The sequence below is a fragment of the Neocloeon triangulifer genome, unplaced genomic scaffold (genome assembly GCF_031216515.1).
Source record: "Neocloeon triangulifer isolate White Clay Creek 2 clone unplaced genomic scaffold, ASM3121651v1 ptg000002l, whole genome shotgun sequence".
NCBI lineage: Eukaryota > Metazoa > Arthropoda > Insecta > Ephemeroptera > Baetidae > Neocloeon > Neocloeon triangulifer.
The window spans coordinates 8,452,329-8,477,646 of NW_026775545.1; the positions used below are offsets into that span (position 1 = coordinate 8,452,329).

The 25,318-nt window shown below is 37.3% G+C and overlaps 4 protein-coding genes across 6 annotated transcripts in view; 1 reads left to right on the forward strand and 3 right to left on the reverse strand.

Moving 5' to 3' along the window:
* The window catches only part of LOC132205477 (ichor), a 41,277-nt gene extending 25,159 nt beyond the window's left edge, over positions 1–16,118 (reverse strand). The window contains exons 1-5 of the transcript XR_009442709.1: positions 15,778–16,118; positions 14,545–14,629; positions 14,326–14,465; positions 14,023–14,262; positions 13,698–13,959 (exon numbers count right to left, since the gene is read on the reverse strand). The gene's annotated coding sequence lies outside the window, so the exon portion shown is untranslated. The remainder of the gene's footprint in view (positions 1–13,697; positions 13,960–14,022; positions 14,263–14,325; positions 14,466–14,544; positions 14,630–15,777) is intronic.
* LOC132205476 (protein O-mannosyl-transferase TMTC4) lies at positions 15,676–19,554 on the forward strand. The gene is made up of 12 exons (XM_059634541.1): positions 15,676–15,994; positions 16,482–16,659; positions 16,725–16,956; positions 17,002–17,188; positions 17,244–17,435; positions 17,494–17,697; positions 17,755–17,957; positions 18,011–18,188; positions 18,243–18,451; positions 18,505–18,754; positions 18,805–19,102; positions 19,160–19,554. The coding sequence occupies exons 2-12, from the start codon at positions 16,536–16,538 to the stop codon at positions 19,312–19,314; spliced, it is 2,232 nt and encodes a 743-aa protein (XP_059490524.1). The 5' UTR covers positions 15,676–15,994; positions 16,482–16,535; the 3' UTR covers positions 19,315–19,554.
* A 250-nt stretch (positions 19,555–19,804) lies between these two features.
* Positions 19,805–22,651, reverse strand: LOC132205479 (retinoic acid receptor RXR-like). The gene is made up of 4 exons (XM_059634544.1): positions 22,574–22,651; positions 22,342–22,456; positions 21,778–22,286; positions 19,805–21,637 (listed from the first exon to the last, which is right to left on the reverse strand). The coding sequence occupies exons 3-4, from the start codon at positions 22,170–22,172 to the stop codon at positions 20,833–20,835; spliced, it is 1,200 nt and encodes a 399-aa protein (XP_059490527.1). The 5' UTR covers positions 22,173–22,286; positions 22,342–22,456; positions 22,574–22,651; the 3' UTR covers positions 19,805–20,832.
* A 260-nt stretch (positions 22,652–22,911) lies between these two features.
* Positions 22,912–25,047, reverse strand: LOC132204942 (peptidyl-prolyl cis-trans isomerase FKBP8). 3 transcript variants are annotated; one of them, XM_059633738.1, is made up of 8 exons: positions 24,912–25,047; positions 24,533–24,701; positions 24,337–24,471; positions 24,058–24,266; positions 23,847–23,988; positions 23,629–23,784; positions 23,267–23,479; positions 22,912–23,205 (listed from the first exon to the last, which is right to left on the reverse strand). In XM_059633738.1, exons 2-8 carry the CDS (start codon positions 24,695–24,697, stop codon positions 23,119–23,121), a joined length of 1,107 nt encoding a protein of 368 aa, XP_059489721.1. In that variant the 5' UTR covers positions 24,698–24,701; positions 24,912–25,047; the 3' UTR covers positions 22,912–23,118. The 3 variants fall into 3 exon arrangements, with proteins under 3 accessions (XP_059489721.1, XP_059489738.1, XP_059489728.1); XM_059633755.1 differs by having other exon boundaries at positions 22,912–23,220; XM_059633745.1 differs by lacking the exon at positions 24,912–25,047 and adding an exon at positions 24,757–24,775.
* Between the last annotated feature and the right edge of the window lie 271 nt (positions 25,048–25,318).

Sequence of the window (25,318 nt, forward strand, 5' to 3'; positions counted from 1 at the left end):
TTTATTTTGCTAAGAATTTATTTCAACCGTTTTTTTTAAACAAACAATCAAAATAGTTTTTTTTTATGATAAAAACTTTTTGTATCTTAGAAAAAGGAAAAAAATAATAACTTACGCAACATGAGCACAGAGATTAATTTCCTGGTTTACTGGCCCATATGCAGAGACTACATTTTATATGTATCTATTTTTTCCTTATATTAGTTTTTAGTTGCTAATTTTTTATTCACAGAAAAATAAACCAAAACAGCAATAATAATGTATTTTTAATTAAAGCTTGTTTAGCATGGCTAAGGATGGAAGATAGAACCAGTTTTTTGTGTGTCAAAAATAAAATATTCATTTTTTTTCTTTAAATCGTGCCGTTGATTTTTAAAAGCAGAAAATAATAGGAGTATGATTACGCCAAAAATATTTTGCTATAATGACATTAATCGCAGGCAATTTCCGCCAAAAGGGCTTCGTATAAATCATAAGGATACCACGTTTTCCACCGTTCATTGAAATTTCAAAGGCTCGAAAGCATATAATTACAGGTATATATATTATATCAAGAAAGTGCATCTCTTAGCTTTGACCACGACGAGTAAACGTCCTCAATATGACTGGCTCATGGATTGAGATCCTGAAAAGCGTCAGATTTTTGACAAGATAATTCGGCCGGAATTAGAAATTGTTCAAGAAGACAAATAAACGCGCAGCAAATGCGCGTGGAAAGAGATTTGAATGCACGATCGCTCAGATGGATGATATGAAGTGTTTATTTTGTTTGGAAAAGAGCAGCGGAGAATTATTTTTTGACCTCGACCTTGCACGGCACATGTGCTGGAAAGTTAAGTACTCTTTTTATTTGTGTTACGGAACAAAAACAAAACATCTATAAGCAGACGCGAGACTCCATTCATGCGACTTATACAATGGCCGTGAATGACAATCACACACGCACTCACCCGCCTGATGGCAGACATGGGTAACTCGTCGCGTAATGAATCTCGCTCGCACTTATATTAAAATGAATAATTATACGCACTTGCAGTTAATTGAGCATTGTTCTCGTCAGAAGACAACTTAATGAATGCGGGTAAAATCAATTGTTTCAAGTTGTCTGAAGCAGAAATTTCATTTCATTTTTACCTTATTGTACATATTATGTGCATAAAATTTAATTAACTCAATATTTTATTATTTATTGTTGCTTATTTGTCACATTCTTATAGAAAAATTACTAAATTTTTTTCAGACAGGCACAGATTTTGCTAAAAATTTGAGATCAAAGAGATATCATGTCCGCCACAATGAGCCATGGATGTTGTTATTATTATATTTCCTTACTTATATCAGATTAATTATTAACCTAAATAGCGCTAAATAGTTTTATGCACTATGTGCGAGTTTCTTACAGTGTAAAGTTCAAGTAGTATCCTTATTTAAGAAAACTTAAAATAATGTGATGTACGTATTCATAATATTTTCGACCAAATTAAAAAGAAATAAATCTTAAGTATTTGAAGCTTGTTGATTATGAATTAAATTTAATTAATATTGAAAGTAAATTACTTAAACAAAATTGTAGATTATTTTATTAAAGAAGGGAAAATTTGTAAATAATTCTATTAAAATCACACTTAATTTGATCGTGTATCATTTAGATAATTTTTTTGTATTAAAACGGATTTTTGGAAGGAGCCGCAAAACAATAAAAAATAAAGCGTCACCTGCAGTACTTTCAAATCTTTAGCCACAAATACGGATATGATCACCTGACCATGAATAAAACATTGCCGGTTTTCAAGCTCGAACTGCGTCGTTCATATACACAGCAGAAATGCTCTGCGTAACAGATAGATTTCACTACATTATAGTGCAGTCACCGCGCGCGTCTCTCTCCGATAAATATAAATATATGCAACGCTGCGTGCCGTCGTCTAATGTTTGTGCTGCTCGCGCTTGGTTTATTGCAGCTACCGTGCCGGCAAACCACAGATGGATAATTGGAGCATTCGCTTTCTAGCCCGCCACGTGCAAAATGACTTGTGCTGCCCATCAGTTGGTTGTTCGCCATTCTCATAATTTTTGCTTCGTGAAAGAAAGAAAAGAGCTGCGAAATTTCTAGGTCTGCAGAAGCTATTATATTCGCGCGCGACGAGTGATTAATCACTTTGAGCGCAAAAAGAAAAAAAGAGCGTTTGCGCCGCGTGAGAGATTAGACACAATTTTGCTATTATGTGTGAGATCCCTTGTCAAGATTTGCCGTCGAAAAGTAGGCGAGAGCATTTAACGAGAGGCTCCTGAACGTTTAATTAAATAATTGCTCCTCGTTTTGATGCTGTTTGAAAAAGGGGAAAAATGGAATTTTAATCACTTCATTATTGGAAAAATACAAAAGTAGTTTAAAATGAAAAAAAAATTTATAATAATAATTTATCTCAGCACGTAATTGCTCTCGATTGTTTTATCTCTATGCTCAACCACGCGGGGTTGGCAAAAGAGAAAAATCCGAGATCGATCTCACGATATGATACATATGGACACAATCCGGTGCTTGCCGCTGTAAAGTGGAGAATGAGCAAGTGGAGCAGAATAGCTAGGGAAACGCGCGCGGTTCACGCTCGCGGTGACCACTGCTGCAGGTATAAGATGCAGCCTGCAGTCACGTTTCACCCATTGTTGCCCACATGCGAGTGCCAAAGAAAAACGCATAGCAAAAACAAAACAGGCTTGAGAATTCCGCAATACGAGACAAAAACTTTGACAAATGAATTGTTAATACAACTAATTTAACTAATCAAAATCAAACCATTTTTGGTTAGTTTTCTGATTTTATTTAAAAGTTAATTTAATTTTTTTTCTGAATATTTTATTTCTTGATCTCGGTTTTTCTTAACATAAATTCCAATAAATTAAAAAAAAAGTTCTATAAACGGGTACAAAGATTTTTGCTACTCGTTTTGGAAAATATTATAAAATAACAATTGAATCTGTTAAATTTTTTTTTAATAAAAAAAATCAAAACAGTAAATATGATAGGTCATCGAGTGCTTGATGGTGTGATTGATCTTCAGACTTTGAGTTCTGCTTTTGAATCTGAGGTGGTCCCGATGTGATTGAAAGGCGGCGTCTTTGGAATTTTGAGCGCACAATGAAAGCTGCCAGGGGCGAAAAAACTGAATGGGCGCGATTATAAACGCTGCGTGCTCTTTGGCACGGTATCCTTTGAAGGTGCAGTTTCCAGCGCAACTCTTTTTTTATATGCCATAGCACTAAAAACAACCACCAGCAAAATTAATTCAATCAGCACTTAAACTGATGAGATAAATAATGGAAAATTTCTTTTTCCACTTATTGACCAATATTTATTAATTGTGATCAACCAAAGTTGGCCTTTATTGGAGTGAATTAACGCTGCCAGGGGGCATCCTTTTTCTAAACTAGTTTTCAGTCAGCATGAATAAAAAAATGTATAAATTGGCGATTATAAATGTTCCTGAATGTGTCCCTTTCCTCAAACGCTTCATTAAAAATGCGTTATTTGAGCCAAGCAAGTCTCCGCGAGCTAACAAGGTGGAATTGTGTGTGCGAGCGAGTGAGTGAGCACCGAGAGCCGCCTCCTCCTGAGGTCGCGATTGACCTCGATGTTAGTGACACACATACGAGAGAGCTAGGAGCTCCACAAAAAGGATACCCGCCGCGCCGTGTGGAAGCCGAGTTATTATTTTCTCAGCAGAGAGATGCTGCGCTGAAAGCCTTGCACTTGACCAAGACCTTTGCCTGCGCCATGTCCTCACGACGCGGCTGTGCAGCACGCAGACTGCTAACTGCCTATCAGTCGGTGTACTATTTATGCGCATAATGAGCACTAGAATTGGCTAACGGGGACTTTTAATGCTGCACGTTTAAGTTAGCAAATTACAACGATAATTAAGACTATTCTCATTATTTTAATTTTTCTTGTTTTTTGTCCAAACGAAATTAAAGCGAAAAAAATCGTAGGGATGCTTATTGTTTTTTTTGTATGCTTTTTATACGGCCAGATGTATGATTTTTTTTGGAAAATTAAACTCCGGAGCCATTCCAAAAATAAATATGTTCAAATAATGAATTAATTAAGGCTTTTTATTATATTTTTTTAGTTTAATTTATTACCTGCACAGCAAAATGTTTTTTAAATAGTATCAAACTTTTGGATTTTAATATTTCTCATATTTTTGCTTTGATCTTATATTGAAAAATAAATTTATTCCAACTTTGTGTTTAAATGAAAATATTCCATTTCATTCAAATAAGCACTGAAAATATTTTTTTTGTATGTTTATCTCTCTCTTCAGTTCAATAATTTCTTATTTAAACGTTTTAATTTCTCTGGACCCAAAATTTCGAGCCAAATTTATTTTGCAAAATTTTTTTTTATGTAAATACAGAGAAATTATGTTATTTTTAGACAGGCTACCTGGGAAGTATGGTAAAAAATGACAACAGCTTTAAGAAAATAATTTATACATTTTCAAAGAAAATAAATTGCAAATTATTATTCAACATAAAACTTATTTCAAACAACACTTGATTCTCTTTGCATCTTACGAACTTTTAGATCATAAGTCATAAAGGAAGCAGCAGCACAGCGATTTGAAATTTTAATTGGAAATGTATGAAGGCGGCGAGAACGTTGTCAAAAGCAATATCACGCAAATGCAAATGAGTGCAGCAGTCGCAAGAAAAACGACCTCAGTCGGATGCATCCCACTCACGTTGGATTCCTCGGTTGAGAGTGTAGAGTGATATTTTATTTAAAATATTCCATCGGCAGACAACAGATTTGACCCGCGCGACGGTCGTATTTGCTCGTGGGCACATTATACGGTGCACCGAGTTTAATTTGCGGCATCGATAACTCTCAGCTGCAGCATCATGCGTATACTGCCGTAACCTCGTTATATGCGCGGCCCGCCTGCACCGATATTGATATGTGTATGATAAATAAATGTGCCATCTTTTGTCGTCGTCGATTTATTCGCTGCTCGCGAGCTACGATAATTTGCATACGACGCATGAGATGCACCTCGCCGCAAGCCGCCGACTGCATCTGCATCACAAATGTTTGCATTCGGCGTTTGGTGCGCACGTGCGGGCATCGTGGTTTGCATCCGAGATGCACGCAGGAAAGGTTAAAAATTTGTTACGCGTGTTGAAAAAAATTTAATTATAAAACCTGCAAAGCAGAGAGAGTTATTTTATAGAGTGAAACCATAATTCCAAAATTAAGCTGCGAGGACCATAGGGTGGCTGTGTTCATGAGGGGACTCAAAAACCGTAAGCACAACTAAAATGCAAAAATTTCTCCCCCAACTGCTCAAGATTTTGTATAATAATCAATGTAAATTGGTTTTGGACAAATTAAACAATTTAATTTTATTATCCGTGCATAGTTTAGGCCCTTTTTAATTTTTTTTTATTTTTAATTTTGACGTATGTAATTTTAAATTGCGAAACCAACATTATTAATGCAGAATGCTTTACATTAAAAGCTTAATTTCTTCTAATTAATTTATCAATTTTTTTAGTATCTCTAATGTGTAATTGGTTTGAAACATAGATGCTCGTGGCGTGATCACATAAATGTAGTAACATGAAAAAAATCGCGCAGTCTTAATCGTTTTTAATTGCTCTTCATTCAGCGCTTCTCGTTCGTGATTGCAAGGTTAGTTGCGAACTGGAGCAGTCCCGCGACTTTATATAGGAAACGCGGCAATAAAAAGAAATGAGCTTTTCGTGTTGCGCTGCACCGATGGAGAGTAAAACGTCGAGATTTTCGCCACCTCTCTCGGCAGCACGAAACCAACATGAACGCAAACACGATTCCTCGTGGTGCGCTTATGGAGTAAAAAGAATCTGCATCATCAGATTATTGTATTTTTATCGCTTGTTTTTCAGGCAGCATTCCAGAGCTGGATCGACCGACATTTAAAATCTGCCCCATTTAATACTCTGCGCAACAGATAAAATCGATAATGGAGAAAATCTGGCTGTTGTTTATAATCTCCTCTATATAAAGTTACGCGTCCATAATATACAGACAAAGCTAAGCCGCTCTCTTATCTAAAAAACAATCAATCAATGAGGCCAACTCATTATGTTTATTTGGACAAATAAATTTATAAAATTCAAATGGGAGGCTGCATGGCCTAGTTGCATTCGTGATGCTCGCGAGCATCTCTGTTTCATTATATATTTCTTCCTTGTGGCTCGGCTGCGGCGAGTTCTATACCTTGATCATGACCCTGTGTAATAAGAACAATAAGTCGACACTCAGCCGAGTGACGGTACGGCTCACTTTATGGCGCCTTATTAACATGTATATGCATTAACCTGCCCCACATGCGTATTATATATTCTCGATATTAATTCGCCTACTTTTCAAGCAAATTGTTCGCCACATCCTTTTAAAATTAACGTTTCTCGGCTGGACATTAATTGCGCTTTGTAGAACAATTTTCCATTTATAAAATTTGTCATCTAAATTTTTGCATACATAAGAGTTTTAATTTCGAACATGCTTCTTTTGTCTGTGGAAAAATATAAATATGACCGGAGTCTATATATTCGCTCTATTATATTTTTTCTATTATTTAAAATTTTCATAACTCTCCATGAGTGTTTTGCACAAAAGGGTCCCGTTGCATTCACCTAGCTGAAATGCTAATACATTTGTTCCACCTCCGCAACAGAACTCAGCATTCATAAAAAACGGTTCAGTGACCCTTTTAATTTGTACCCCCGCGGACTCTATATACTCGGGGGTGAGAGAAATTTCTCCCGTATAGATTCACGCGCTTTTTGTGTCGCCGTTTTATTTGTGTGCGTGGCGAAGGCACCGCAATGTTTTGTACACATGCACGGTACTGTCTCTTTTATATTCCACCTATATGACCAATTTCAGAAAAGCCGCGCTCAATTTTTCACCCTGCAGATAGGTGTTTGACCCAGTCGCAGTTGACAGGTGGAAAGTCATAAAACACGCTTCTTTCTTTCTATTCACCTGGGCCCTGGGAAAATGTTGGACCGAGCAGAATAGGCTCGACCATCAATTTGGAATTTTGGCATGGAGCGGGGATGCGCCTGCAACAAAGGTAAGTGTTTGCCACCCCATTGGACACGGTCGAGACGCTGATTGGAAATGCATGCGTGCCCTTTATAGTGCCCACAGAATCAGGCGGACGCGGCTCCAGGCCATGGGAAAATATCAGGAACTTCAAAATAAAAATAGCCCTGAACCTCTGTAACGGACCTGGGGTTAAATGGTGGAACATAAATATAAAAAAATGTTTTGAAATTACAGATAAAATTAAATTTGAACAATTGAAATGAAGCCAAGTTTATAATTAATTTGCTTAATTTTTATCACTATAAAATATCCCAACCAAAAAATCTGTATTCATATTAAAAAATAAATATAAATATATATCTTTTGTGAACATTTGACAAAATATTCATAGAAAAGTCTTTTTATGCCTGTATTGGGTGAACCGTATAAACGGTTTTTATTTAGTAATTTGTCCTTCAGGATGAAAGAAAAACTTGTGAGAATACATGCAGGTTAGAAAAGTTGGTCAAAGATCTGAACTGGTTTTCCGCTGACGTCATTTTCTATAATTTCAATGAAATTTCTATTTGATTTTTATTTTAACTTTTAACTATTGACATCAAAATAAATTAAGTACCAATAAAAACTTTTATTTGTTACAGTTACAGTTTCAGTTTTTTTATGGAAAAGTGTTGCTTTTTTGCACTTTGATCAATAAATCAACCTACTTGGCAGGTACAGCTCATATTCTGAAGCGTGACAGAATTATTATGATGAAGCATATTAACGGTAAAAAATGTATGATGCAGTAAAGCATCCCTTTTAAGTTTGGATTCGCCATGACAAAAAAAGGAGAGCTTGTTAAAGGGGGTACATGCCTATGCGAAAAGGTCACATTGCACCCTTTTGAAAATTTTACACCATTTTACAAAGAAAAGCCTTGATCGAGACAAAGAGTTGATATTTCATGGTGGACAAATTTTCCCAGGTAAAAAAAAAAATGAAGTCAACAAAGAGGCACATCGGATGTTAACAGTTAGAAAAGGGGTTTGTGGGAAAAGTGTTGAAAAGATCGCGCACGGCAATATAAAAATCGCGCGCACTAAAAGCTGTCTTTTGACGAGCAAAAAGTGCCGCCAGGAGATTCCCCGAGGGAGAGAATCGAGGGCAAATAATTGAGACCCGAGACTAATTTTACTTTTCTCCGGCTTTTGTATTGAGCGGCATCAAGCGCAAGTAATTTGGGTGAAGAGGAAAGTTTGCTGTAACTCTGCGCATCGCAGGCATAATTATTTTGCATCACATCGCGAAAACGCTGGCCGACGTGACGGCGCGAAACGTACCAAGAACATGCAGAAATAAAGCAACAGGTTGTATCATCATTATTTTTCGTCGTTCTCATTTCCAGCAGCGCAGAAGGAGGAGGTGTGAATTGAAAAGTGACATAAATAAATGAAAAATAAAAGTAAAATCCTAAATAAGGAGAGCGAATAAATAAGCGAAATGGAAGGATTAGCAGCGGGGCGGCGCGCGCACGAGAAGCAAAACGCTCAAAGCACTTCTCGCGTGTCGGATGACCTAGATGGAAAAGTAGGCAACCAAACACGTTCTGATTAATAAAAATGTATACGCCGTGTACGACCGGCACTGCGAGCTCAGCGTCAAATTATTTTACATTTAATCTTCTTAATCGTAAAAAAATTTCGGGGCAGTAAAACTTTTTTCTCGCAGCAGTAAACACCCATATGAGGATGATCCGACTGGGGACGAATTCGTGTCAAAACAAAAATATATATTTATTTATAAATCAGTCTACTTTAGTGGGCATTAAAAAAACACATAAAAAGGAACTCATTTAGAGAGTGAAACTTGCTAGCGAATTGGAACGCTTGTTTCTCATGATATGCGCGTCTTAATACAAAATGCTTGAAATTTTAATATGCATACATTAACGTTGACCAACTTACTTATTTTCAAAAAATAAGCTAAATATCTGGAGCAAAAAGTTTAATGGTATTTTTTTTTTAATGGCGCAGGTCTCCATCAGTCAACTTGATTAATGAAGATACGAACTTTTAAACAAAACTATTTAGCTTTGAATTTATGTATTAATTTGTTATATTGGTTTTAAGTTTAAGGCAACTTGACTCTATGATATCTCAAATCTTGAAAATATTTTTAGTTTTGAAAAAAATATCATTTTTTTATAATACAAAGGAAAAGTGAAAAACTAAAAGAAATATATTAATCATGCGTGTCTTGGAGAGGCCCATGTTCTTAATAGATTGTTTGTTCTTTTTTTTAAATCATCTTCCATTTTTTGCAGCAAGAAAAGGGTTGAGACGTCGATAAAAAAGGCTTGACCCACTTCACAGATCCGTCCAGGATATATGTGTGTGTTTTGAGCAGTGTTTGTTGGTGGTAAGCACGATTCACCACGCCGCTTCCAAAACAGCGTGCCCAACAAAAACGGCGCTCGCATTTTTTCCTAGGTGGTCACTTTTCTTCTTCTCTTTTTCAGCGGCATTCTTGAGCGCAATCGCTGAGATTGTTGTAGTCAAAAATATGACGTCAAAACCAACAATACCATCCGCGATCGCAGCAAGGCTGGAAGGATGGAGGGAAGAGAAAGCGTGAACCACCGAGTTATAATGCCAAGAAAGGCCTGCGAGCGGAGCCAGAAACACACCACACAGAATCGCTGCAAGCACTTTACTCGAAAAAGAGATTTATTTCTCAGACCTGTCTTCTTCACAATGGCAGCTTCTTTGTCCACCTTGGCTTCAAAAAAAAATTACAATTCTATCGGTTCAATTTTGTAATTTTCATACTAAAAAATGAATCGAATAAATGAATGAATACTCATGTTGAATTGAATTGACAGTAAGCTTTTCCTTGATCAAACGTCAAATTATTCTTATTGTAATATTAATTTTAGAAGTAGGAAAAAAATGAACTAACATTTATGTTAAATTGAATCTTCAATATTGTTTTAACACTTTTTTACTTTGTTTCGGTTAAAGAAAATTATGCAAATGAGGCAGATTTATTTTTAATTATTTGTTTATATTTTTTTAATTTATATAAAGACTAGGATTGTGATTCAGCTGCGGCAGATGGAGTCATTTATAGTCTTTTTGATCTTAGAAGTCAGAAAAATTCTTGCTAGTGACGGTGCCAATTTTGCCGAAAAATTTAATCAATTAAATTTTTTTTAATGATGAAATTATGATTGTAACTTGTAATAATTGGAAAAATAAGCATTATTATATTAATGTTTCTTCAAATTAATAATAATCAAAATCCGCCCGAATAACTTGCTTTTAAAATTAAATGCTACAGTGCTATTTTTTAATAGGATGCAAATTTTGTTGGTTGCAAAACATTTCGCTGAATAATCTGGGGAATTTGTCATTGGTCATTTTGTGCCATGGTGGGCTAAAATTTTTGTATTTAACTTTCGGTTTCTTCCTTTTACTTGCAGCCACGCGGACGTGCCAAAGTCCGTGTTGAGCGCAGTATAATGAAAAAAATCATGCGGAATGGGGTCAAGCTCCATCATGCACATCATCCAGCTATGTGAGTCAAGCAAATTAACAAATTATACACATAAATATGCGTCCGATCTTTCCTCGTTTGAAAAATCCCGTCTGATGCCGAGGGGTCGCATTGCATCAGGAAGGATAAGAGAAGGATGCGCGTCTTGGGAAGCAACAGTAAAAGTGAAAATCCGCCGTGTGTGTGCAGTTTTTCCTGGCCGCGCTTCTCAGAAAATGCTGATGGACCAGCACAAAAAGAGACAAACGAGTCGCTGAGAGGCAATACCTCTGAGCGACGAGACTTCCCAGCAATGGCGTGGACCATTAGCGCAGCAACCCCAGGAATTAACTTTCTTTTTCCGGACAATACTGCACCGCTGCGCGAAGGTCTTGAGAACAACTTCATCGAGAACAATGACGACAAGAGCACTTTTTCTCCAAATCATCGTAAATTTTCTGGGGCTTTTCTAGAAGGTGCGTTTGCTTCTATTCAAATCATCGCTCTCGTAAATGTGCGACTCAACAGGTAAATATATGTAAACAAAAATTGTATGCGTGGCTGACTATAAAGGCATGCACTTTTGATTGTGAAACGCGTGCGGAGAGTGAAATTTCAAAAACTCGGCGGGGTGCGTAAAAATAGAATAATAATGTGTCAATTAAGAAACAATTTTAACTGCGTTTTCCGCGTGAAAGCTGCGTTAATTTGAGGATAACATGCTGGTAATTTTAAACCATTAAATTATGATATATTTTTTTCAACGGAACACAAGAAATTATTGATTGGTTGCATTTAATTTGATCAAAAATTGTCTGAATGTATAAAAATTTTGATTGGCTCTAACTTGATTATAATGTTATAAATAATAAAATATTTAAATTGCAAAAAAGATTATGCTTCTACTACTTACTTAATTCATATTTTTCTCCTTTTATATGCGTTTTGAGTTGCATTTATTTCAAATTTATTCAAAATATACAATCAATAGTATGTCAATGAATTGGAATAAATTGCATTATACGGTATTAATACCATTCATTCCCATCTTTGTTAGAGAGAAATGCAATCAAATGAATGAATATAAGTCCTCATTTCTAAATAAATTCAGTCTCTTAAATGTAAATAGTATTTTGTGCACATAAATTATTACAATTATAGAACAGCAGGTTTTTTTTCAAATTTCCTTTCCTTAATAAACAACATCTAGTTTCTGCTGAAAATTAGCAAACTCGTTTGCTTTTAAACCTTAATTATAATTCCCAAAGCAACTTCTCGTCTCCTCGTTAATCAGGCAGGATTTCGTGATGGTCATCAAAAGTTGGAATGAGGCGCCGGCAGCTTGATTAAATATTCAGTCCCAAGTTCAAAACTGGTCTCTGCCTGCACACCGCGTGATTTGTAAATAAACTTTCATCCGGACAAAAAATAATTGGGTTAAGAGACGCAGGGGCCGGGAAACATTCCGGCCAAACAGCCCCAAAATCCATATCAAAATGAGAGGTCACGCAAAAGCTACTGCGCACTTGAATAATAATTAAAAAGGCCGGCAAACGGCCAGAGCAGCTTTCCTTTTAATTTGCCATCTTTCATGTGGCAAGGACGTTGTTTGAACCGGGAAACAAGGCGCGCTTCAAATTCTCATTCGCGCACTCTGTTTTACAACTTTCCAATGCTTGAAATTATTGCGACTGCTGCTGGTGGCGTGGTCTCGGCCGCGAATACGAAGGAACGAGAGAAAAACGCCGCGCATTAAGATTATTATAGCTCCGCCGCGTGTTTTATTATTATCATCATCGTCGTCAGGAGAAAACTTTCACTCCGGTGTGCTTGTTCACCGAAACAACGCAGCACACACTCGATCCATCGTTCCCCACCTGCACCGAGCGAGGATAAGAGCTAGGCAGGCGATGGATGGACGCAGAGAGAGAGAAAAACATTCCGCATTTCTTCTGACGGAGTAGCCTACTTACGAGAGAGGCTCATTAAGATACAAATTAAGCACTGCCTTTTAGCAGGATAGGAATATTATAACCCTCTGGTATTTTTTTTTTAAATTTCCACTTCTGAATCCGCATGCAATTATATATGCTAGAGCTAATTTACTCGAAGTTTAAAGAGAGGCTTTTGCTAAAAATGGCCCAATTATTTTGTATCGCAATTTTTCTCTACACTACCATTGGTTTCTAAATTTAAATTCCAAGGAGACATCATAAGAAAAATTTAAATCATTGTAATTGATTTTTTTCTAATTATTTCTTATCCAAATTTTGTAAATTTATTATATTTTCCTCAAAATTTGCCCCACTAAAATTAATAAAAATTTCACGAAATAACACTCTAATAAATTTAGCAAAATAATAAAATCAATAGATAGGTCAACATGAAATTTTAGATTGATCTTACAATAAGAGGCAAATTTATTTTCAGTGCAGATACCATAAGCTCCTTATTAAATAATACTTCTCTCTTTTGAATAATATAAAGTAATTAATTACTTTAAAAAATCTAAGTATATGGTTCGAGTTTGAAAAAATCTGCAAATAATTATTTAAGTTGTGTTGGCACATTTAAATTTTAAGCGATGACGTTTTTATATCTTATGCTGGAGCGATTTGTCAGGACCCATCGCCGAATAACAGCATGACTCCTCATTTATAACCAGCAACACCTCTAACAGCTTGCGCTTAGGTGACAGAAGAAAGTTTTCGGTGCATTGGCGTGGTCACCGAGTGTGACTCTGCGGCGGTCGCCATTCAAGTGGGCCGGTACCAGCCGAACGCGTCGCCATGCCAACGATTCAAGAATTCAAGCAGTCAATTTTCCTGAATTACTTTTAAGGCACATTTACTTCCAAATCAGCATTCAGTTCCCAATTAAAAAAAAAAATAGATCCATATTCCGATATTCGCTTTGAGACTTTTTTTAAAAAACGGCTTAGAAGTTTCAACAAGATGTGCAATTCATAATTTTGCTGCAAAACTTTAGCGGTTGAATAATTCAGGCGCAAGATATGCAACCAGCGCGACGTGCGTGCTCCGCATGCTGCATAAGATTTTAGGAAATAAAATCTGGTACTCACTTGGCAATGAAAAGAGAAGTGACAGGTTGAGCGAAGTGGCAAATCGGTGAACTTAGGAGTAGTAACGACGGACCTCCTTCAACAACGACCTGGCCGTCAGGTCGTTGATTTCCACAAACTTCTTCCTTTGCCGGCTGAAGTAGTAGACGTCGCCGGTGTAAATGTCAAACCAGAGAGCATGCAGGTGCAGGTCGTGGGTTTCCAGGCGCCGCTTCAAGAAACCATGGCTGGCAATATTTTGCAGCTGTTGCAGGCAGTTGATCTGATTTTTTTTTCAATAATAAAAATTAATTTTTTTGGTTTTTTTTTAAGTAAAATTTCTTACCTGAGAGAGCTTGTCCTCAATGGAAAATTTGTTGTCAGGGTCAATGTAAGCAACAAATTTGCGCATCGGGGTTTCGGCTTGGAATATCAGAGGCTCTGTGAAGTTGCCGCCTTTGAACTGTTGGAATTTTTCTAACGAGGTGTCTGCGTGTCGGCAAAGCCAAGCTCGAAGGGGTGATTTGCGCCTGTTGTCCACCGACGCGAATTGCTCGTCTTGCAGAGAGTACAATAAATTCATGGCCTGTCAACAAATTTGTACCAATAAAGATAAGATTAATTGTTTTTTGAGCGATCCTAAATTAACCTTGCAGTCCGAGTGTCCGCAGACGATCACATGTTTGATATCATTCACAATGCAGCCGAGCTCCAAGGCGGCCGGCTCGGTGGTGAAAGCCTCGTTGACGAAATGCTGAGAATGTGGGATCAGGTTTCCAGCATTTCGTACTGAAAATTAAAAAAAAATCGAGTGAGTCAAAACTTTGTTAGTTTCGAGATCATTGCTGTGGGTCGTTATTTTACATACCAACAAACATATCTCCGACGTTTGTCTCGGTGAACCTTGTTGGAATCATCCGACTGTCCATGCAGGTAAAGAACACAGCTTTTGGCTAAAACAGACACAGCAGATTATTAAATATATATTTTTTTTTAATTTTGCGCTTTTAAAAACTTTTGACCAGTGGGTACTCTTTATGTATCGTCAGATGTGACCGCTCGTGGTGCAAAAGGGGTAAATTAATAATTAATTAATGAGGACAATAAAATGTAAATGTTCAAATTTGTGCTGTGCGAGTGTTGTTATTTTGGAATTTTAGTGTTCAAGTTCAAATTTTGGCAATAAAAGTCTGATCGCTAATTAATTGTTTTTCTTGATCTCTCGCATGGTTTCAGCAATCCACGTAAAAATCGGTCTCAAAATATTTACCTGAAACTGAAATTATACCTAAAAAACAAACTCGAAACACTACCCACTACACAAAAATTGAAAAATTCCATAAAAACAAAAAATACACACGCTTAAACACAAATTTTAACACCACATCGTGGGCGCAATTTCTGTGTGCAAAAAATGTTCTATATTGGACAAATTTGTATTGTGCATTCTGACCCTTTTAAACCCGCAGATCGCGGAGTGGGGTTGGGGCGCGGATGAAAAACTCTGCGCCAAACTCACCATTATGCTTTTATGGCACAAGTGGAGAAAAATAAAAACGTGTTCACCGTGTAGGCATGTACCAGAGACCACCAGAGACAAAAGACAAAAGGTTTTATTCTGACTGAATTTTGTGAATTAAATATTAATTTATTTTTTGATATTTTTAATATATAAAAAATTAAAAATAGAATATACTGGATTACTATTTTTGCTAATGTTTTTTGTGTTATAATTTTATAAGTAATTTTTGGTTAAAACTTTGTTTTTATTTTTTATAATTAAACGAGAGAAAACGGAGAAAATTTTAACAATTATTTTTATCAATATGGACATAAAGTGAACTTTCAAAAATAAAAAAAATTAAAAAAAACCGAAAAAACAGTGTATATATAAATTTATCTAAAAAAAATAATAAAACACGGCAACACGGCCCAGGACTGCGCCAATGTTGCTTATAAGTGCATGAATTTCCGCTGAATGCAAACGGTGAGGACTCCTAGCGGCGACCCCGCAAACTCACGGTCATCAACAAAAGCAGTAAAAAAAATATTTTCGGCCCCGCTTCGAATTTTACGCCGAGCGCCGACTTTCCAGACTCACCGCAGGGTTGTCGCGGACCCTCTGGAACTGCTCGACCATCCCCTGGCGAGTGTGGTGGTGATATTTGATGATGCCGCGGAGAATTCGGTCCATTTCGGCCGACTAGCGAGCATGCAGTAGAGAGCGAGTCGAGCGCGGCTGCCTACACTCCAGGGTCAAGGATTTGGATTCTTCGCGAGTTGCCAACGCTGGAGAGGCCGGCCGGACGTCATGCGAGGTATAATTAACAAGAACCAAAAGTAAAAATGGATCAAGGACGAAAGCCCGGCGACAAAAAGTGATGCGCGCGCCCACAATTATGATTAGAAAAAAAGGCGCGTTGGGTTTTTTTACTTGTAGTCTAACGAGTCCCTCAAATTTGCATAGAGAGCAGGAGGAAAGATAAGATAAAACCACAGTTCTGAAATACATAGCAAACACACATGAAAAGTTACAATCACATGCTGAGCTGCAAACAAAAGCTGAGGGAAAATTTTCGTGTTTTATCCAAATTTGTTCATAGTACATAGAGTGCAGATCTTTTATAAAGGCAATTTTTTTTATTTGAATTGAATTTTTTTTCAAATTTCCTTATAAAATAAATATTATGCATAAAAGTGCATAAATTTTGGAAAATATTATTTTGGTGATATTTTTTCATGATTTAATTGTTTAAAATTTTAAATTCTAATTAAAATGAATATAAAATTGTAATTCTTTTTTAGGTTTGCAGTGCTGAATGATTGAACTGACGAGCAATAAAATACGTACCTTCTAAAATGACTTATAAATTGAGAAATGGAAGAGGTTCCAAACAAGAAGATCTCGCCAATGGCAGTCATGTGCGAAAGTCAAATTCAAAAATTGCCGAAGAGACTTGGGACGCCAATATTCCAATACCAAGTATGCACAAATAATTTTTCAATTATTATTAAAAGATCTAAATATAAAAATTTTTTTTCCAAAAGTTTTTCCGATATGGACTTCTATCATTTTGATCTGCTGCTGCGCCACTATCTCATTTGTTCCGGCTCTGACTGGAGACTTTGTTTTCGACGACTCGGAAGCCATCATCAATAACGAAGACGTGCGGACATCAACTCCGGTCTCAAGCATTTTCTACAATGACTATTGGGGCACAAGACTCAACCATCCCAACAGTCACAAGTCATACAGACCTATAAATGTCCTTTCTTTTAGGTGAGAAGTGATTTTTTTTTTTATTAATTTTAATTTTATTCAAAGATTGAATTACTGGTTGAGTGGAGGAGTGCTGATTGCCAGGAGCTTCAAGTTAACAAATTTACTCCTACACATCGTGATTTCTGTCCTTTCGCTCAGCATTTTTGACAGAATGTTTGGAGGAAACTGCCCAAAGGCGTCTCTTCTAGCAAGTTTGCTCTTTTCAGTGCATCCCATTCATTGTGAAGCTGCAAGTTTAATAAATAATTAAAATATATAGAAATTCTAATTTTTACAATCGGCAGGTTGCGGGAATTGTTGGACGAGCTGACCTTCTCTGCGCACTTTTCTTCTTCTTGGCCTTTCTCAGCTACTGCAAATCCGTGGACAGCTCAATTTTCAGCATCCAGATTTTACCAGCAGTAATCTGGCTTGATCTGACAATGATTTTCTCCCTTGTGTCGATGCTTTGCAAGGAACAAGGAATCACAGTTATCGTAAATATTAATTGTTAAATTCCTGCTTTTGTATGAATATCAAAATTGATCTATATAGGGCTTGTGCAGTGCTTACGACGTGATCAATCTATGGCAAGAAAGGGATCGGAAGAAAAGAAAAAATGTTATAATGAGACACATTGCCCTGGCCTTGTGGGGCTCGGTCCTGTTGTTTGGCAGGTGGTTTGTAATGGGAGGCCAAGTTCCAACATTTCAGCCAGTGGACAATCCAGCGTCTTTTGCTGAAAGCTTTTTTACGAGGGTATTTCTTTTATCTTTACCATTATTTTTACAATAAAAATTCAATCATCTTTTGTAGGTTGTAAGCTACAACTATATTTACGCACTAAATTTCTGGCTCTTGCTCTGCCCCGACTGGTTGTGCTTTGACTGGGCAATGGGCTGCGTTCCTCTCGTCACATCACCTCTTGATTTGAGAGTTCTGGCTCCAATTTTGCTTTGGGTCATGATGACTTTGCTTGGCCTTAGATGGTTTTTCACCATGACCACAAACTCCGCAAAGTAATTTCAAACTTTATTGAGAAATAATATCATTTTAAACATTTTTCCTGCAGGACTTTGGCCTTGGGACTGGCACTGCTGATTGTTTCATTTTTACCAGCGTCCAATCTTTTATTCCGAGTGGGCTTTGTCATAGCCGAGCGAGTTTTATATTTGCCATCGGCTGGCTTTTGTGTGCTCATCACGTTAGGTGTGCGCCAATTGTCTTCACTCTCTCCGTTATATCATCATGTAGGTTTTCTTTAACACCGTAGATGCATCAAATTAATATTATATCAATTGCAGACAATAAGAAGCAGCTTTATGATGCTGCTTGTTACCCTCGCTCTAAAATCATGCCAAAGAAGTCGAGAATGGGGCACAGAGCAAGAGCTTTTCAGGTCAGCACTGAGTGTCTGTCCTCTGAATGCCAAAGTGCACTACAATGTAGCAAAAAACGCAGCAGATTTAGGAGACAAGCAGCTAGCTCTGGAAGAATATGCAGCCGCCTTAAAGTAAATTGATTCAACAATTTCCTTCCATTTTAAAACATGAATTCCAAATTTAGGCTTTATCCTGAGTACGAGCAAGCGATGAATAATCTTGGGAATTTACTTCGAGATGGAGGGCATTTGAGCGAAGCTGAAAAGCTACTCAGCCAAGCTGTCAATATCCGTCCAAATTTTGCGGCAGCTTGGATGAATCTGGGAATTGTACAGGCAGGGCTTAAAAAATTCCAAGATGCAGAAGAGAGTTACAAAACGGCGCTTCAAAATCGACCAAAGTATCCCGATTGCTACTACAACCTAGGAAACTTGGTAATTCTCTCAAAATTTAATTATTTAATTGAATTAATCAATTATTTAAGTTTCTGGAGCAAGGCAGACATGATGATGCATACGAAGCGTGGAGGAATGCAACTGATCTCAAACCGACTCATGTGGTTGCTTGGAGCAACATGGTTATTATGCTAGACAGTATTGGTCGCAGAGAGCTAGCTGAGGAAGTTGGCCGGGAAGCTCTCACCTATCTTCCCAATGAGGCTGGTCTTCACTTTAATTTGGCAAACACGCTGGGAAAGCTCAAGCAGTTTGTCAAAGCTGAGCGGCACTTCTTAAAAGCAACCATGCTCGATCCGGAAAACGCCAAATACCATGCAAACCTTGGTAATTAATAATTTAAATGGAATCTCTTCTGAATTATTTACTGATTTCTAAATTTAGGAGTTCTTTATCACCGCTGGAAAAAGTACTCGTTGGCTGAAAAGCGCTATTTGAAAGCTCTAGAATTGGATCCAACCTTACAAACGGCAAAAGACAATTTATCGATGCTACACAAAAATATGAGTAAAAGAAGGAAAACTTCTGAAAAGCAATGATTAAGAATTCACAAAGAAACTAAGAGAACTGATTCTATAGTATTATATCTCAAGACTTTTTAACTTTTTACATTTGTAGTTGTCAAGTAGATTTTTATAGGAATGTTGACTGTATCCAATAAGACAGTGCTTCAAATCATTCTCAGTCATTATTGTGTAGTACATTTTAACTTATTTGAATGTAATTAAGTTAAATGCTGTATTGTTCATTAAAGGTCATAGGGTAAAAACTTTGCGGTAATTTTAATCTTGGTGCAACAACCTGTCACAGATAACACAAGACACATGCATGTTCAGTTTATCAATACACTTGAAATTCAAGTTAAATATTTTTATTGATAAAAGTGTGTGCCAACAAACGATGCCCAATGAAATAACACAAATCCAAGGGAGAAGAGTGATTGCTGACAAATTAATTTCTGCACAACAATAAGCACAAAATTTGGTCGACTTTAGGCCAGTTACGTAAACCCAACTAAGTTACAATTAACATGTTTTGTCAAATGTATACATAAAAACTCTGTCGCTCTCAACAAATTCTTCAGTCTTACTCTTGTCAACACCACAATTGAGTTGGCCGTTTTCTTATTTAAAAGATTATAATATTCTTTTCAGTGCTTGAAAGTCAGTGCTCTTGACAAAACAACAGGCCATCCACCATAAAATTCCAACACACACTCTTAAATTTTCCGGGGTTTAATTCTCATAGAGAGGACACTCAGAAAGTTAAGGGATGCATCAGGGTATGTGTGCAACGTGCTCGGGAGGGAAACACGAGTAATTATCGTAGTAGTGCGCCTAAAATATTTTGCCAGGGGAAAATATTACAGAAAATGCTGTGCATAAAATACAATATTCATAATATCAAATTGGAACCCAAACCAATTAATTAACAGCTCTATCACTATAAAAATGTAATATGAATAATGAATCAGCAGCATAGATAACAACCCAATAGAGTGCTCGTTGATTTACAAAAATATGGTAGAATTAAGTAACAATCCAAAATTGTCAAAGGACAATTAAAAATTATTGTTCAAGGCGTGTAAATTTACAAGCTATAAGTCTTCTATGCAAGAATGATGAAAAATGTTAGTCACGTGAGAGCTATCGGTAATGAATTCTTTATAATATAATGAAGCGCGGTTGGTTTAAAGAGTGAAAACTGATACCATGCTAAAAATGGTACTTGGTACAGCAAGCTGTGTGAGAATCATTTTGATTTTTAATTGCTTCATCTTTGGGACTCAGTTTGTTTGAGATGGCGTTCAGTTAAAATATTATGAATGTAACGTCTCTTGAAGTAAAAGTCTAAAAAGTGAAATTCAGCTCTTGAAAACAACCGGCTGTAAATTACCAAGGTACACATTGAATATCTAACATTTATGTAAACATCCAAAGGTTGAAACATGAATAGATTGATTTCAGGATCGCTCTAATTAAATAACTAGTGCTAAAATTCGTTCCCTCGATAATGACGAGAAGTCGGCCTCCACAGATTTGCTCTCTCCCAGCAGCCTATGAGTCTGTGTTGTGCGACTCGAGCATTTCCGTGAGGAACGAGTCTATCGGCACGTCGCCGATGAGGCGGAAGAAGAATAAGTGCTCCAGACACTTGAGGCCAATGGAGCGGAGAGACGGAAGACGTAGCAGCAGTTTGGCAAATCGGCCCGGTTCGTCAGGACGCGTGGATCGGGTGTAATCTTCAAGGGCTGCGTACACCTTTTCCCTGAGGATTTCCACCTGCTGCTGCGATTTGAGGCCTCGAATGTCGGGGTTGAACAGAATAATTGCCCTCAGGCATCCCAGCTCAGCTTTATCCATGCGCATTTCTCTCATTTTGGACACCAGCTCAGTAAGGACTCGATCGAAGATAGCGCCAACCCCGGCCTGGTGGGCTGAGTCACGGTGGACTGTGAGACCAGTGGCAAGAACGATGCCATCCTTCACGTCTATTGAGCGGTGGGAGAAGGCTGCGATCAGAAGTTCATTCCAGCCGGCTCGAAGCAGGACAACCTGGTCCTCAATGGGGAGAGAGGTGAAGTGGGGGATGTGCTTGGCCCACTCGACCAGCTGCAGCAACTGCTTATTTGTGGCCTGACAAATACTGGTCACTGCTGTGTCCGGTTCATGAAGGTCGTTCGCTGTTTGTGGTTCCAGCTTGCACTCGACCCTGCGTTCTGCCTCAAGTATGCGCTCCACTGGCATGTCTGAATAAGCATTGCTTGTTGACTCAACCTCAGCTTCGCCTTTTTCTCTAGTGCGTTGCCGTTCCTCTTGAACTGCCTCTCGTTTCATACCCATAGCCAAACATTTTTGGTATCTGAAATCAGAACAAAGTTAATTAAGTTAAAAATAATACTTTCATCATATCTAAGATTATAAAATAAAATTTTATTAAAATATAAATTAATAGAATTTTTCAGTCTAGAATAATTTACTTTAAAATTTGCATGAACCAACCTGCAGTATTGACATCTGTTGCGCTGCCTCTTGTCAATGATGCAGTTTTTATCTTCTCGGCAAGCATAGGACAGGTCCTTCCGGACAGTCCGTTTGAAGAATCCTTTGCAACCTTCACAGCTGTACACACCATAGTGTTTTCCGCTGGCCCTGTCTCCACATATGGAGCACAGGTGTTTGGAACCACTCAGAGGATGATTCGGAGGGTAAGAGCTGTTGGAAGCTTCACCGTTGCTTGAGCCAGCCTTGCCACGGTCGCCTAGGAAGGAAGCCTGAGGCATTCCGGGACTGTTGGGGCCCCCAAGGGCGCCAGGACCAAAGCCTACTGCATTCAGGAGAGTTGCTGTGTCGGGTTTCATGTCCAGGGGTGACTGAGGTCCGCCAACTCCAGCCATTATAATGCCGAGACAAGGTCAACACTATCGACAATGAAATTTCAAAGGCTGATTTTCAGAGCATTTGATTATCAGGCGCCGTCGTTTTGTGTTTTTCCGACGCCCAATTATAAGCTGTGCAAGAAAATTACATTAAAAGTTGGCTTCAGTAATAACTTAGAGTACAAACCTCAGCTTATTCGAGATACACCTATTCGTCTTCCCTGTTAGCTATGCATTACCACTTTCCAAACATGGCTGCTGTGGCCTTGACGAAGCGACCTTGATGTTAATCTAGTCGATTTCTAGCATACAAAATCAGAATTAGCAATGAGTTTCAGCCAAATGGTTTAGGAGAAATTATTCTTCAATTGTTGGTTCATCAATTTTCAATATCAACTAACAAAAATTTAGAAAATTACCTGCGAAAAGTGCAAAACAAGAACCTACAAGAGAAAAATTTGCAGCTGATCAAATCTAAAACAAATGAATGTCGACAAAGCACTAATTCATAAAGTAGAGGGCGGGAGTGAAATAATAAAGGCGTGATCGCAAGGAGCGCGATAGGGAAAAAAATAGGGATTAATGTAATGTATTTTTCATTTTTGCTTCTTGTAATAAATGTAATGTAACGAGGCTCGCCCAGTTTCAATTTTTCAGGATAAACAGAGTTTGCAATGCTATCATACGTTGGAAATATTTTTCAACTCATATTAGTTTTTTTTATGGTATTGAACTCAAAATAAAATGAAAGCAAATATTTTCGCTATTAAAAAGTATAGCCTTTATATATTATTCAAAAATAGAACCAAACAAAATAATAATTCCCAAAGGCAAAGTCTCATCAAATTATTATCATGAGAATCTTTTCTAAGAGGAATGTAAGCCTATAAGAATATTACTTTGACAACGAAACTGTACATTTTGAATTTCCACCTATATACATGAATTACAGCCTTGCTTTAGGTTAAAATGTTTTGTATTTGTAGACAAGCACTCCAGCGGCCACAGCTGCAGCACTGCCAGCAATCAGTTTCCAGGAAAATTTAGCAGCCTAAGATAATACGGCCTTCCATTTTAGAATAGTCTTGACAACTTTCTGAAAATCAACTTACTGGTGCCTTGCCAGAAGACTCTGAGGAGGACTTTTTGTCATCTTTTTGTCCAAGCATTTTTCTATACATGTTCTTTTGTTTACTCAACTCATGCTTGGATTTTGCCATGACTCTTGCTAGCTCTTGTTGGATTGGCTTATTATCAGGCTGAAGTTGATTGGCCTGCTTGAACACTTCCACGGACTTCTCATATTCTCCCTTTTCACACAATATCTAAAAAAAAATCATTTACTTATTAATTAAATTTATACAAAATTCAAGATTTAAAATTTAATTTAGCTCCACCAAAGAAGCATGATATTTTCTTCAATTTTTAAAATTTCATGTTAAGGAAATTTGATGTTCAATTGTATACAGCTTACCTTTCCTTTTCTAAACATGGCCTTGATATTATTTGGCTCACATCTCAAAACATTTTCCACAGAATGAAGTGCAGAGTCGTAGGCCTGAAGTTTCATCTGCGAGGCTGCAAGGTTGTTGTAAACTTTCAATCTTTCAGCAAAGATTGGCTTTAGATCCTGCCAAAATATAAATGTATTATTTTCAGTTCATTATTTTGTTTTTATTAGTTGGAAGTTACCTCAACAGAGTCTCTTGGTTCAACACCGGCTGTTATGCCTCCGTCACTGTCAAGGAAGTCGAGAGCTCGTCGGTAACATTGAACGGCAAGGGTGTGCTCATTTCTTGAATACCACCAATTTCCTCTCTCCCGTTTTTTAATGCTGAAATTCAATACAAATTGGTATGTTACCTTTGGGAGGAAATCACAAGAATTATTATATTGAGCTTACCCTGCTTCTTGTCTTTTCAGTGCTGAGAGCTCCTCGAATTCTGGTTCAGGGTCTGCTTTCACTAACTCCACCGTGTACATTAAAACTGCTGCTTCAGGTACATCGGGCTCTTTGCCTAACGTTCCGTAGCCAAACCTGGGATGAACTTCAACCAGGGCAGTTTCACCAACGTCCATAAGTGGCACAGCCAAGTCCAGCCCTTGCACCAACTAAAAATACAATGATAAATTACAGAAAAATAGTACATTCAAATTTAAAAAAAAAGTATAGATTATTTACCTCAGCATCCCCAACTTGGATTTCAAAGTTTTCAAGCTTTTCAAATACTGTTCCATTGATAAGTTTTCCTTCAATATTCAAATAACAGATGTCTCCTCGCTGAGGTCGTGTGCCTGGCTCACCAGGTTTGAGCACCTAAAAAACAATACATTAAATTTTCTAAAAAAAATTATCATTAAAATTATTTTCTGCATACCTTCTTCCTAAGCTGCCCACTGCCCAAAATATCAACCCATTCGTCCTCTGGCTCTGGATCTTTTGTACTCTCCTTTTCCTCAAGCAGCGTAGCCCCTTCTTCTTCCTGATTCTCAACCTCATTCTTCTCGATGACTTCGAAAGAGTCTTCTTGACCATCACTCATTGTGCTGAAAAAATGAAAAAAATCTCAGCATCTAAAATCTAAAACAACAAAAGCAACACCTGACGTTGCACTTTTATTTTGAGTGGTTTATGGTATGAAAAATCATTAGTTCATCGTTCTAAGAGTCATTTTGCTGAGCCGAGAAAAATCTTTAAAATATAGATATATATTCACTGTCAAAGCATGGTTTAAAGGAAATTGATGCAAAACTTACATTTTTTATAAATGTAAACGAATGTCACGGTAAAACTATCACAAAAATATTCTACGCTGCATCCAAGTGATAAGAGCCCTAAATTTGTTATTATTGCTCTAGAAAGTTGGCCAATTTTAAATGACCCGCTGGCCCCGCCCCGCTGGTGGTCTTGCACGGGTTTTGCAGGTGAGCACCATCTATTGTAAAAGTATGGAAATGAAATTATTCTATTCATTCTTTTTCTCGGATGTTACATTATTATACAGTTCATTTCAAAAATTAAAATTTAATAAATGAAAGAAAAATTTTTTTCAGGTTCAAAAAAAATTTGCTATGAAAATCTTGGAGAAAATTCGAGAAGCAATTTTGCAAGGCAAATGCTAGGCGTGCGTTTCCCGGGTGTCAAATTTAAAGACCGGTATGCA

What these genes read in the sequence shown, in the direction of transcription:
- LOC132205476 (XM_059634541.1), top strand. Translation starts at nt 16,536, where the DNA reads ATGACTTATAAATTGAGAAATGGAAGAGGTTCCAAACAAGAAGATCTC. An exon ending in CTGAAAGCTTTTTTACGAGG is followed by an intron (nt 17,698 to 17,754) that starts GTATTTCTTTTA and finishes CATCTTTTGTAG; the next exon opens with GTTGTAAGCTACAACTATAT. An exon ending in GAATATGCAGCCGCCTTAAA is followed by an intron (nt 18,452 to 18,504) that starts GTAAATTGATTC and finishes TTCCAAATTTAG; the next exon opens with GCTTTATCCTGAGTACGAGC.
- LOC132205479 (XM_059634544.1), bottom strand. Translation starts at nt 22,172, where the DNA reads ATGGCTGGAGTTGGCGGACCTCAGTCACCCCTGGACATGAAACCCGAC. An exon ending in AACAGATGTCAATACTGCAG is followed by an intron (nt 21,638 to 21,777) that starts GTTGGTTCATGC and finishes TTCTGATTTCAG; the next exon opens with ATACCAAAAATGTTTGGCTA.
- LOC132204942 (XM_059633738.1), bottom strand. Translation starts at nt 24,697, where the DNA reads ATGAGTGATGGTCAAGAAGACTCTTTCGAAGTCATCGAGAAGAATGAG. An exon ending in CTGAAAAGACAAGAAGCAGG is followed by an intron (nt 23,989 to 24,057) that starts GTAAGCTCAATA and finishes ATTGAATTTCAG; the next exon opens with CATTAAAAAACGGGAGAGAG. An exon ending in AGTCTTCTGGCAAGGCACCA is followed by an intron (nt 23,206 to 23,266) that starts GTAAGTTGATTT and finishes GTATTATCTTAG; the next exon opens with GCTGCTAAATTTTCCTGGAA.